Raw genomic sequence first — 14218 nt, 5'->3', positions numbered from 1 at the left:
GCTGCCGACCAGCTTCCGGTTCCTCCGGCGCCAAAAGAAACTCAAAGACAAGGAAAACAGTAAGTAAAACAGTAAGTAAAACAGTAAGTACTTACTTTTAAAACACAGCTCCTGATGCCTTCACTCACCCAACGAAGAGTCGCTACCTTCTCCTGCTGCTCCGCCGGGAAATGAGGCCGAGTCCACGGAGCTCCGCACCTTTAAGGAAAATACCTACCCAGGAGTCCTCGCTGCCGACCAGCTTCCGGTTCCTCCGGCGCCAAAAGAAACTCAAAGACAAGGAAAACAGTAAGTAAAACAGTAAGTACTTACTTTTAAAACACAGCTCCTGATGCCTTCACTCACCCAACGAAGAGTCGCTACCTTCTCCTGCTGCTCCGCCGGGAAATGAGTGTGGTGTGGGGTCTGGAACTCACTGCCTGAAAGGGTGGTAGAGGCAGAAACCCTCACCGCATTTTTAAAAAACACTTGAATATATACTTGAAATCCTGTAACCCACAGGGCTACGGACCAAGGGCTGAAAAGTAGGATTGGGCTCGATCGCTCTTTTTCAACTGGCACAGATACGATGGGCAGAATGGTCTCCTTCTGGGCTCTACATTTTCTGTCTCTCTATTTGCAGATGGTTGTATTGAGCAGCACCCTCAGGAACTCCCGTTGTCTTAGGCTATGTTGATTGACCTTTGGCAACCATCTTCCTGTTATCAGCTATGACTCCACCTTGTCGAGGGTTTTCATTAAATCTTCATTGGCCTCTATTTTTTTCTAGGGTTCTCTGGTGCCGTTCTTGGTCAAATGCTACTTTGATACTGAGGGCAACTACTCTCAGTTATTCTCTTCTGGCATTCTGTGCCTGTGTACATGTCTTATTGTCCAAGTATTATTTGTTGGCAGCCGGTTCCATCTTTCTTGCAGACCTGCAATAAAAAAAAATGCCATTTCCCCTTCTGTGACTTTAAATTGTGGCTCCATCTACCTACTTAGCTATCCCCGTGCCACTATTTTCAGAAGAGAAGACATGGTCTCCTGGCTAACATTGCTCCATCAACCATTATCAACCAAAAGCAAGTTATCCAGTCGTTTAGTGATTTGCTGTTCGTGGTTGCCTCCCACCTATAAATACCTTCGCTCCAGCATTCCTGGACCGTCGGCAGGCAGGCAGCCTATTCCCATGCCTTTGGAAATACAGCTGTGCAACCAACCATTAAGTGGTGTGCAAGAATTCATTGCCTATTCTCATTACCACCCTGTTGGAAGGTACTTTGACAGATCAGCTAAATTTGAGAAATAGTTGCCTTTTATTGTTTGCAAATTCAGTGAAAGATAAATCACTTTGTGGAAGTGATTTTCTTTCATCCCTCAAAGGTGATTACGTATCTTTATTCAACTAATACTTGGAGATTTTCCAGAGCTGCCTCGGCTCATGCTCTGAAACTCTGCCTAATCCCTTCTCTAACAGTGATCCATTTGTAGGATATAGCAGTAGGATAATAGTCCCAGAACTGTAGGAATGTTTGCCTATTGTAGTTAACAAAAGCAACATTGGAAGCAATTTTGAAAATAAGGTTCTTGAATCTGAAATAAAACCTATTCAAAAACCCTGCATTTAAGAATCTTCACAGAAATTTAACTCCTCTGTAGAAGATATTTGATAAAATAAATTCTGAATCTGGAAGATGTGGCACGTGTAAGACTGGTTTAGAATAAGCTTTGAGAACTGAAGATACTGGAAACGTGACAAAGGATTGTTCAGCATCTGATGAGAGAACAACGGATTGAAATATCAGGTGAACCCTGTCATTAGAATTTTGAATTGCTCAAAACATTAATTTATCTTTTCTCTGTCAGATGCTGTCTGGAATGCTGAGAGTTTTGTTTTGTTTTAAATTTCAGATTCGAGCAATTTTTTTTTTTACGTATCTGTATTGGAAGAGGCTTTAATTTTGCAGAGACAGCTAAGATACAGTTGATTACTTCTGAGGTCACCAGCTGAGATTATTCTGGAATATTCAAAGCCTGGAGACACATGCTCATGATATTTGCTCATGAATACAGAATATTCTGGAAAAATGTAGCAGGCCTTGCTGTATCATGGCAAAGACACAAAGGTTAATCTTGGAGCACAGAAGGAAGCCATTTGGCCCATTGTGCATGTGCTGGCTTTTTTGAAAGAGCTGTCCAATTTAGTATCCCATCCCAGCTTTTTCCTCATAACACTGTAAATTGGTCCTCTTCAAATACATGTCCAGTTGGCTTTTGAACGTTTCTATGGTATCTGCTTCATATGGTGCATTCCAGTTAATCATAACCCACTGTGAAGAAACGTCTTATCATTTCCACTGTAGTTCTTTGGCCAATTATTTTAAATATATGACCTCTGATACCTGACACAACTTGCCAGAAGAAACATTCCTCCCTTCTTGCTCAATAACAACCCCTCCTAATTTTGAATACCTCTGTTAGGTCTCCCCTTAACCTTCTCTGCTTTAAGGAGAATAAACCCAGCTTCTACAATCTCTTCGCATGACTGTGAGGCCCAGAATTGTGCACATGCTCCAGGTGAGTCCCAACAATTTGTATTTATCTAGAGCCTTTAACACAATAAAATGTTCCAAGGTGCTTCACAGGAAGGTTGTACAAGATAATTAGATACTGAGCCACCCTAAGATGATATTAGAGCAGATGACTAAAAGCTTAGATTTTAAGGTGGAAAGAGAAGTGAAGAAGTTTAGGGAGAGAATTCCAAAGCTTAGAGCCCAGGCAGCTGAAGGCAGCACCACCAACAGTGGAACTATTAAAATTGGGGATGGTCGAGAGGCCCAAATTTGAGGAGCGCAGATATCTTGTAGTACTGGAAGAGATTACAAAGATGGGGAGGAGCAAGGCCATAGAGGGATTTGGGAACAAGGATGATGATTTTAAAATCGAGGTGTTGCTTGACCGGGAGCTAGTTGTAGGTCAGTGACCACAGGGATGTTGGATGAACAAGACTTGGTGCAAGTTTGGACGTGGGCAGAAGAGTTTTGAATGACCTCGAATTTACGGAAGGTAGAATGTAGAAGGCCAGTTCAGAGTGTGAAAGAATAGTCAAATCTGGAAATAATGAAGGTGGATGAGTGTTTCAGCAACCGATTAGTTTAGGATGGGGCAGAATGAGGTGATATTATGGAGGTGGAAATAGGCAGTCTTAATAGTGTGGATTTGTGGTCGGAAGCTCAGTTTGGGGTCAAATATGACATCAAGGTTGTGAGCAGTCCGGTTCAGCCTCAGACGGTTGCCAGGGAAAGAGATGGAGTTGATGGTTAGGGAACAGAGTTTGGAGCGGGAACCAAAGACAATGGCTTCAGTCTTCCCAATATTTAATTGAAGGAAATTTCTGCTTATTCCAGTATTGGATTTCAGACAAACAGTCTGACAATTTAGAGACGGCGGAGGCGTTGAAAAAGAGATGGTGGTGAGGTTGAGCCAGGTGTTAGTGTACATCTGGAAACTGATATGTTTTCAGATGATACTGATGGGCGGCATGTAGTTAAGAAATAGGAGCTGGTCAAAGATGAATACTGGGGTACACCAGAGGTAACAATGCAAGCGGGAAGAGAAGCCATTGCAGGTGATTTTCTGGCAACGATTAGATAGATAAGAATGGAGTCAGGGAAGTGTAGTTCCACCCAGATGGATGACAGTGGAGAGGTGTTTGGGAGGGTGGTGTTGTGAACTGGTATCACCTCCTTGATTTTGTATTCCGTGCTCCTACTAATGAAGCCAAATATCCCATACACTTTCTTAACTCTCTTATTGGCTTGTCCTGCAACCTTCAAAGATTTGTGAGTATGCACCCCCAGGTTCCTCTGCTGTTGCACCCCTCTCAAAATTGTACCATTCAGATTGTAATGCCTCTCCATGTTGTTCCTATCAAAATGCATCACTTCACATTTAGCCGCATTAAATTCATTTGCAAGGTGTCTGCCCATTTCACCAGTCTCTCTATCCTCCTGAAGTCGTCTTTTCTATGTTTCTATATGGTATGGGGCGAAAGCCGGAACAGGCTACTGAGTTGGATGATCAGCCATGATCATAATGAATGGTAGAGCAGGCTCAAAGGGCCAAATGGCCTACTCCTGCTCCTATTTTTCTATGTTTCTATGTTTATTATACTGCTTACCAGTTGCTATATTGTCAAGTTTTGTATCATCTGCGAACTTTGAAATTGTGCTCCAACCTTAGGTCGTGTGTGTGTCTGTGTGTGTGATATAAAAAGCAGTGGTATAATACTGACCTCTGGGGAATTCACCTAGATACTTCCCTCCAGTCAAAAAAAGCATTAGTTTCAGGTAGGGGCCTAAATCTGGCAAACCTGAAACCATTTTTACTAGATTTTCTGTAAGATTGCTATGCGGTTAATAAGCCAGGAATATTTTCTGGGTGACTGCTCGAGTGATTTCTATGTGAGTGCAAAGTATCCCTAAGTAAAGATGTTTCATGTGCAGATTGGTACTTTATGCTTTGGAAAGAATTACATTAGATTTTACAGCACATAAACAGGACATTTGGCTCAACTGGTTTGTGCTCTGTGAGCCTCCTCCCACCTCTCTTCATCTATCAGAATAACCTTCTAACCTTATCAGCATATCTTAACAAGTGGAGAAGCTGGAAATTTTAGATTGTGGACCTATGTGGCTGATGACATTCCGTATGGTGGTGAGGTGAAGGAATGTTGGGGTGCACAATAGGCTAGCATTGGACAAGCCGAGTTTGGGGAGAGGTTGTGGGGCTGGAAGAGATAAGAGTTAAGGAGGGGTGAGGCCAATAAGCATAAGGGATTTAAACACAAGCATAAGAATTTTAAAATAGTTCTGGGATGTGATAAATGATCATTAATTCTGTTGTGTGGACATCATGGAGCAACAACATGGGAGGGCACCGCTGTTTGATTTCTGTCATGTTGGATACTGTCAGTAGGAAAGGACTGAAAAATGCGGAGCGCCATTAAGCTCTTTGTTGTAAGTAATAAGATGCTGCAGTAATTTCAAGGCTGTAACTTTATTTTCGTAATTCTGGTGTACTGCCTTGTTTCTACTGGATGATCAATTGCTTTTAGCACCGATGCCTCTTCATTTTGCATTGTTGTTCAAAAGAAATCAATGAACTCGTGGAACCCATGTGCATACAACCAGCCTATCTCTCCATACTGACAGCTGTCTAATTAAGTAAAATCTGTTTAAAAAATTGTGTGCTGCTTTTAAATTTTAGCTTGCAGAAATATCTGTTCTGAGTGCAGTTTTAAGTGGTCACAATTTATCAAACCATGTTTTGGGGTAGAACTAAAGGTTTCCTTGGGAAAAAGCTTTTTTTTTCAGAATTGTATTATTATGAACTTGTTTTATAGGCTCAAGCAAATACACGAGCTGCAGTGCTTAAAGAACAACTTGAGAAAAAGAGAAGAGAGGCTTACGAAAGAGAAAGGAAGGCCTGGGAAGAACACGTAAGAACTTTATTGTCCCAGCTGAAGTACTAAACCATGTAACTTTAATCCTTGCTGCTAGATTTATGTTTTGTAGCCTGACTGTCTTGATGTTAAACAATAGAAAATTAATATATGTTGTACATTTACAGTAATTAATTGTTAAAAATATTAAGCGCAGTGAATAAGTAGTAATTTCCTGTTGTTGCATTTGTGTAATGTTAGGTTAAAAAAAGAGATGTTTGAGTCCAGCTTGTTATACTCTAGAAAGCCAGGTGGTGAAGGATAGAACTGGAGCCAATCTTTGCACTCTTTTGTAAACACTCATTATGGAGATACACATTACAAACATGCACCTCCAAACCAACAACCACAGTTTCAGTCTGTTCCTACTTATAGGAACACAAGTGAATCGCCACGTAATGCCCACCACCTGCATACAATTTCACAGAATTAATATACAATTAACAAAGTATAGTTTATGAGCAAGTATCAAGTCTTGGGGATTGGGAAAGAGAGGATCGGGTTTTATGAGGGTTTGTGGGGACGGGCACAAACACATGACTGCATGGTACACATGAGGGGAAGAAGTATGAAGGTAAGGGTGAGAATGTTGCTATTTTCTGGGAACCTGGAATTCAGTGACGGGGACTGTGCTGATGACCTTAGTGGGGTTAGGATATGGGCCGCGACATTCTGGATGATTTGTAGTTGATGATCGGTATTTTGGAAAGAAGAATATTGGAGAAGTCTCACTGAAAGGCAGTGTGTATTAGGGTTTGAGTGGTAGAGGGGGAAAGATAGGAATGGGGGCAGGCACTATTACTAGGGTAAAAGAAAGTTGGATTGAATGTGGGATGAAAACTGAGCTCAGGGCTTTGTGTGCTGATTCCCAAGTTAAACTGAGAAGGGACATGGAGTTGAGGCCAAAGGAGTTTTTGGGAGTTGAAGATCATGGTTAGTTTTGCTGATAAGTGAAAGGACGTTTTGGCTAATTCAGAGCATGGTATCAACTAGGGAGTTGGAGATCATGGTAAAACATGACACTTACGAAGGAGGGAACAAGGTAGAACTGGGTATCACCATGTTGAAGCCTAACCTATGCATATAGAGTCATAGAGTTGTACAGCATAGAAACAGGCCCTTCGGCCCACCGCGTCCATGCCGACCATAACGCCTATCTATACTAATCCCACCTGCCTGCATTAATTCCATATCCCTCTATGCCTTGCTCATTCAAGTACCTGTCCGGATGCCTCTTAAACGTTGCTTCTGTTCCTGCCTCCACCACCTTCTCAGGCAGCTTATTCCAGATACCCACTATTCTTTGTGTAAAAAATGTACATCTTTGATTCCCTTTAAACCTCCTCCCCCTCACCTTAAATCTAAGCCCTCTAGTTTTAGTCACCCCTACCATGGGAAACAGACTCTGTCTATCTACCCTATCTATGCCTTTCATAATTTTATACACCTCTATCATGTCCCCCTCTCAGCCTCATTTGCATATGGAAGCAACTGTAATATCTGCACCAACTTTAATCATGAGATGGGTATTCTAAGAGTTATGGGTATATGAAATGTATTATGACAAGTGAGAGTTTTTGATATGCAGTGACTAAGTCATTCATGTCACAGATTATGTATTGAATGTACTTTTAAACCTTGGTAGAGACTGTATCAAAGTTTTGCTAACAGGAAACAATAACTTAATGTGAGTCAGGAAGAAAATAGTTATTTGGCTTAATTATTTGGTTTGAATGTTTAATTACAATCCAGATTATCTTGTTAGATCTATAAACGGTTTGTCATTTTCAAGTTATTGTTATAGGGTCTGGAATGTGCTGCTTGAAAGGGTGGTGGAAGCAGATTAAATAACAACTTTCAAAGGGAATTGAATATATACTTGCAGGGCTAAGAGCGCAGGCCTAATGACCACCTATGTTGCCACATGTGTCCATGATTCTGTGTGAAAATAACACATCCACTCTCAAATTTTGCCCAGCTTGCAGCAAAAGGATTCAAGCAGCCATTTGCAGCTACTCCTATGGCATCAGCTGCATCTTCATCCTCTTTCCAAGGACGGCAAGCATCAGCCCCATCTTCCAAACCCCAATCACCAGCCAAGTCCAGCACGCCTTCTATTTCGATGACAGCTGCACTGAAAGATGTCGGCATTGTAAGTGGATCTTAATTTTTTTGCGTTGCTTTCAAAAGAATGTTGCGGCTGTACTTCTCGAACCTGCACATGCAGTGGGATTGCAGAAGACCACCACTGCACATTGTACCAGGGGTTTTCTCAAGGCAAATCTTTCTACTTTTGAATGCATTTAGCGCCTTGCTTGGGGAAGAGAGTATGTTCTACATGAGGCACAGTGCCTTGACCAAGCAGTCGTGGAAGATCATGGGGTGATTTGATCGATGCTTTCAAGATATTAAGGTTAGCTGATCGTTTTGCTCTATCTATCCTATTTTCTGTAGCTGGCAATGTAGAATGAGGAGGAATCATCTAGGACAAAGCAGTCGGCTTGATTTGCAACCCATCCATCACCTTCAACATTCACTCCCTGTGCATCGGTGATGAAGGGAGTGAATGTTGAAGGTGATGGATGGGTTGCAAATCAAGCTGACTGCTTTGTCCTAGACGATTCCCCCTAGTTCTACTTTGCTAGCTACAGAAAATAGGATAGATAAATTGAGTCAGACCTTTTAGGTGTGAAGTTAGAAAATGCTATCACCCCTGTGCTTGTTGGCCTACATTGGCTCCTGGTCAAGATTATAAAATTCTCATCCTTGTTTTCAAATCCTTACATGGCCACGCCCCTCTCTATCTCTATAATCTCCTCCAGCCCTGCAACCCTTTGAGATATCTGTGCTCCTCTAATTCTGGCCACTTTTTTTTAAATTTGTTCGTGGGATGTGGGCCTTGTTAGCTAGGCCAGTATTTATTACCCATCCCTAATTGCCCTTGAAGGTGATGGTGAGCTGCCTTCTTCAACCACTTCAGTCCTTGGGGTGTAGGTACACCCACAGTGCTGGTGGGGGGTGAGCGGGGAGGAGTTCCAGGATTTTGACCCAATGACAGTGAAAGAACGGCCATGTAGTTCCAAGTCAGGATGGTGTGGGACTTGGAGGGAGTTCCCATGCATGTGCTGCCCTTGTCCTTCTAGGTGGTAGAGGTCATGGGTTTGGAAGGTGCTGTTGAAGAAACCTTGGTGAGTTGCTGCAGTGCATCTTGTAGATGGTACACACTGCTGCCACTGTGCATTGGTGGTGAAGGGAGTGAATGTTGAAGGTGATGGATGGGTTGCAGATCAAGTGGACTGCTTTGTCCTGGATGATGTCGAGCTTCTTGAGTGTTGTTGGACTGCATTCATCTCGGCAAGTGGAGAGTATTCTGTCACACTCCTGAATTGTGCCTTGTAGATGGTGGACAGGCATTGGGGAGCCAGGAGGTGAGTTGCTTGCTGCAGAATTCCCAGTCTCTGACCTGCTCTTGTAGCCACAGCATTTGTGGCTGGTCCAGTTCAGTTTCTGGTCAATGGTAAACCCCAGGATGTTGATAGTGGGGGATTCAGTGATGGTAATGCCATCCCTGATTTTAATCGCTCCACCATTGGTGGCCGGGCCTTCAGTTGCCAAGGCCACAAGCTCTGGGATACCCTCCCGACACACTTCGCCTCTTCACCTTTCTTTGTTCTTGTAATAAACTCTTTAAAACCTACTTCTTTGACCAAGCTTTTGGTCATCTGACCTCATATCTCCTTTTGTGGCTTGGTGCATACTTCATTTTATAATGTTCCTAAAGGTGCCTTGGGACGTTTTAGCATGTTAAAGGCACTATCTAAATATAAGTTGTTGTTGCTTCTACACGCAAAGGAACTGTCTTCCACAAATGGCAGTTAATATTGAGTTAATTTTTGTTAATTTTAAATCTGAGATTGACAGATTTTTGTTCAGCAAAGGTGTTATGAGGCAAATGTGGGTAGATGGAGTTAGGTTGCAGATTAGCCATGACCTCGTTGAATGGCGGAACTGGCTTGAGTAGCTGGATGGCTGACTGCTGTTCTAATGTTTCTAAGCAGTCATTGCTGTAGTCAAAGAAGTAGGTTTTAAAGAGTGTATTACAAGAAAAAAAGGAAGGTGAAGAGGCGTAGAATGTAGGGAGGGTATCCTAGAGCATGTGGCCTAGGCAACTGAAGGCCCGACCACCAATGGTGGAGCGATTAAAATCAGGGATGGCATTTAACAGCCAAGCTTGTCTCTCTCCTTACCTGATGCCTATGCATGCATTCTAGCAAGAATAGTATTCTGGAGTAGAAATGCTGACTAATCCTTCTGATATGAAAACAGAAAATACCGAAAATACACAGCAAGCGGGTCAACATCTGAAAACAGAAAGGGCATGTCATGTTTTGGCTGTGGATCTGTGCAGAAGTACAGTTCCAATAAAGGGTCTTGCCCTAAAACCACCCACCTTCTCTCTGCAGTTACTGGCAGACCTGCTCCACTTTCTGCAGCATTAAAAGTGTCAGATCTTGTTGAGATGACCTGCAATTTATAATTAACATGAAACACAACTGGTTCACTAATTTTATTTAGACAAGGCAACCTGTGGTCCTTAAGTAGTCTGGGCTGACTCTTTACTGCCTTCTGAAATGGCCTAACAAGCCACTCAGTTATACAAGTGACGGGGAGTAAATGTTGGCCTTGCCAGTGATGCCCACATCCAGGAATGAATAAAGAATAAACCAAAGGTCACAAGAATAGTAACGTTTCATTCTTTTTCTGATGTCAGGAAGGAGAGACACCAACTGTCAAGGAAATCACTGAGGAAATGAAAAAGCCCGGCGCTTCTATTATTCAGGTGAGAGGTCGACTGATGCATAAATTCTAACGTAAAGCCGAAGTTTTGATTAAAGATTAGTTTACTGTTGTGCCAATCTCTTATGTTGCCTTATATATCCCTGGAGCGAATATTTGTTTTTCATGTTCTGTAAGCGAATGTGAGCATGTTCATTGTCTCCTTTTTAAAAAAAAAATGGTTATATAAATGTTTGACAATATTGAGAAAGAGCAGGGGTGTACGACTAATTAGACAACTATCAAAGAGCTGGCACATGCATGATGGGCCAAATGGCCTCCTCCTTTGCTCTCTTTTTTTCATGAAAACAAGATGCAGGACTTTGTGAATCAGCTTTCGGCTGCTCTTGGAACCATAGGAAAATTGCAGCACAGAAGGAGGCCATTCAGCCTGTCGTGAACATGCCAGCCGAAGAAACTAGCCGCCCAGTCTAATTTCACCTTCCAGCACCTGGTCCATAGCCTTGCAGGTTACAGCACTTCAGGTGCATGTCCAGGTACCTTTTAAAGGAATTGAGGGTTTCTGCCTCCATCACCATTCCTGGCAGAGAGTTCCAGACACCCACCGCCTCTTGGTGAAAATGTTTATCCTCATGTCCCCTCTAATCCTTCTACTTTAAATCTCTGCCCCCTGGTAATTGACCTCTCTGCTGGGGGAAACAGGTCATTCCCGTCAACTCTGTCTAGGCCCCTCATAATTTGATACATCTCAATTAAGTCACCCCTCAGCCTCCTCTGTTCTAGGGAAAACAACCCTAGCCTATCCAATCTTTCCTCATAGCTGCAACTTTCAAGCCCTGGCAACATTCTTGTAAATCTCCTCTGCACTCTCTCCAGAGCAACTGTGTCCTTCCTGTAATGTGGCGACCAGAACTGTATGCAATACTCCAACTGTGGCTGAGCCAGTGTTTTATACAATTCCAGCATTACATCCCTGCTTTTGTATTCTATACCTCGGCCAATAAAGGAAAGCATTCCATATGCCGCCTTCACTTTATCTACCTGTCCTGCTACCTTTAGGGACCTGTGGACATGCACTCCAAAATCTCTCACTTCTTCAGCCCCTCTCAATATCCTCCCGTTTTATTGTGTGTTCTCTCGGTATTTTCCCTCTTCAAGTGCATTACCTCACACTTGTCCGGATTGAATTCCATTTTCCACTTTTCCGCCCACTCAACCAAATCGTTGATATCATTCTGGAGTCTACAGCCATCCTCTTCACTACCAACTACAAGACCAATTTTTATGTCATCAGCAAATTTCCCAATCATGCCTCCCACATTTAAGTCCAAATCATTAATGTATACCACAAACAGCAAGGGATCCAGCACTCAGCCCTGTGGAATACCACTGGGAACAGCTTTCCATTCACAAAAACATCCGTCGACTACTACCCTTTGCTTCCGGTCACTGAGCCAATTTTGGTTCCAACCTGCCACTTCCCCTGTATCCCATGGGCTTTCATTTTACTGACTGGTCTGCCATGCGGGGCCTTACTAAAATCCATGTAGACCACATCCACTGCACTACCCTCATCAATCCTCCTTGTTACTTCCTCAAAGAATTCAATTAAGTTAGTAAGACATGACCTTCCCTTAACAAATCCATGATGACTATCCCTGATCAGTCTGCACCTTTCTAAGTGGCAATTTATCCTGTCCCTCAGAATTGATTCTAATAATTTACCCACCACCGAGGTCAGACTGACCGGCTGATAATTATTTGACCTAACCCTCACAGCCTTTTTAAACAATGGTATAAAATTTGCAGATCTCCAATCCTCTGACACCTCGCCCATATCCATTGAGGATTTGAAGATGATCCTTAGCGCTTCTGCTATTTCCTCCCTTGCTTCCTTTAACAACCTGGGATGCAATTCATCTGGCCCTGATGATTTATCCATTTTCAAGGATGTCAGACCCTCCAGTACTTCCCCTTTCATTATGCTAATCGTATCTAATATTTCACACTCCTCTTTTACTACAATTCTGCATCATCCCTCTCCCTCTCTTACATTGAAGTGGCACAGAATTGACAGGTTGAAGAGCTTAATTTTGTGCTTTTAAACTTGTATGGTTCTAAATCGCCTTTGTAACTCATTCGTCGTATGCAACTAAGTATTACTTAAGAAATGTAACACACTCATTAAATAGATGTTTCTCTCTTGGCTGGGTCTAAAAAGTGTAATTTGATTGTTTTATTATATAAAATAAACGCATTTGTTCATTTTTGTGTGAATTGCAATGTCGCCTTAATATTGCTTAGTCGTTGTCAGCTAAATTAAGTTCATAGTTCATCATTTGATAATGTGCACTCCTACATTGTACAGCCATGAAAGTTGCATCCATTCAAGACTCCCAGAAGTAGGTTGTTTTTATTGTGGTATGAATAAGTTGTGTGTAAGGTAGGGAGTGGAGAGAAAGAAATGAAGAATGCTGAACCAAGATTCCTATCAAATGCCCCATGATCAAATAGTCATTTAATGAAATAATGGAGTACGTGACCCATTCCAAGCATTTTCCACTTTTCAAGTAATTGCACGTTCAATGCATAGAACTATCCAAATTTAAGATTAAAATGCAAGGATCATGGACCCATTTCATGGTTTAGTCCATTAAACCCAACTAATTTTGTAAACTTAAAAAGCAAAACTCTCACTTTTTTGAGCCAGTACTTATCACCTTATACACATTGCAGGTCTACCTCCTCATAATGCTGCAGCTATTGCATAGACCTAGAATGTGAAAAGTTCCTTCACCTGAGAAGCTTTTCATTGATCTGTAATGTCTGACTTGTCTTGTGAGTAAACAGAACAAACTGGTCTAAGCTGTAAAACCAAATATCGATACTACACGAAAGACTAGGACTTAGTTTAAACACCGGGGCCTGGAGTTTCCGCATGCCTTTGCCTAGATATCAGCTTAATCACGGTGGAATCAAATGAAATGGTGTTAAATATCATGGAGTTTATAAGCATGTGAGTTACTTAAGGGGTATCTCCAGTCTTGTGCGCTGTTATTTTGCTTGAAGTCCACGCCCACAAAACTGGTTGCAACTCCAGGTCAGAATAGCTTGTTTCCGCCGATTGTACTCGTTTGGGGTCGTGTTATCACATTGCACCCAAAGCCTCAGGCGCATTGGAACCCATGGTCACATGAATCCAGCAGCTCAGGAAAAGTTGGCATAGTGTCCAGTGCATTCTCAGTACATTTTCCCCATAATGCCCTTAACAGAATCCAGGCCACGAGCTACAATGTAAAACCTCTTTTAGTCTATTATTTATGTAAAGAAGTTGAACTTTAATCTCTATCTCCACATACATTGTTCTTAAAAACGGACAGATTTCCCTTTCCTCTATATTTCTGAAAATATGGCTATTTAAGCTGTGATTTGGGGCTGGAATGTCATTAGCTAGAATTTTTTACAAAGCCAATTAGGTTTTATACACATTTTGTTCTTTTTTTTCAGAAGGAGAAGCAAGAAATTTTGCGCAGGTTAAATGAACATTTTAAAACTCAGGAAAACCATGATTCAGATATAGTATCACATGAGGACAGTGTTGAAGCTTCTAAAAACAATCACTCTCAACCTGAAGAGCAACTTGAGGGGGTCCATCACTTGGCAGGAGAAAGAAAAAAGTGGGAAGCAGAGCCTCCACCTGTAATTCCTCTCGCACAGCTCACACTTGAAGAAACCTGCTCAGGGATAAAGGGTGAGAATGAAGTGTTTACAGCTTTACTATAAGTTTTATTGTAAGAAGGATCTTAATTCTAAGCATAACTTTAAGCACAGGAAGAGGCAATGCACACCAAATGGAATATTACCCAGTTAAAGCTACCTCACTGATTAGCTGACTCAATATGGGATTTAGAGTTATTGTTCTTCCCTCGATAGTGG

The 14218-nt window shown here is 42.0% G+C and overlaps 1 protein-coding gene across 9 annotated transcripts in view; it reads left to right on the top strand.

Annotated features, from left to right (window-relative positions):
* nek1 (NIMA-related kinase 1) overlaps positions 1-14218 on the top strand; it is a 168086-nt gene that overhangs the window by 106314 nt on the left and 47554 nt on the right. For 8 of the 9 annotated variants that reach the window (XM_068029276.1, XM_068029275.1, XM_068029277.1 and 5 more), the window contains 4 exons: positions 5387-5482; positions 7464-7637; positions 10257-10325; positions 13790-14033. In XM_068029276.1, coding sequence (XP_067885377.1) covers positions 5387-5482; positions 7464-7637; positions 10257-10325; positions 13790-14033 — 583 coding nt within the window. The remainder of the gene's footprint in view (positions 1-5386; positions 5483-7463; positions 7638-10256; positions 10326-13789; positions 14034-14218) is intronic. The other variant, XM_068029272.1, reaches the window with a different exon arrangement.

The sequence above is a fragment of the Heterodontus francisci genome, chromosome 4, assembly GCF_036365525.1.
Source record: "Heterodontus francisci isolate sHetFra1 chromosome 4, sHetFra1.hap1, whole genome shotgun sequence".
In the NCBI taxonomy this organism is placed as follows: Eukaryota; Metazoa; Chordata; class Chondrichthyes; order Heterodontiformes; family Heterodontidae; genus Heterodontus; species Heterodontus francisci.
Note: the sequence above shows the minus strand (reverse complement) of the source record. Positions and strands in the feature narration are given on the sequence as shown.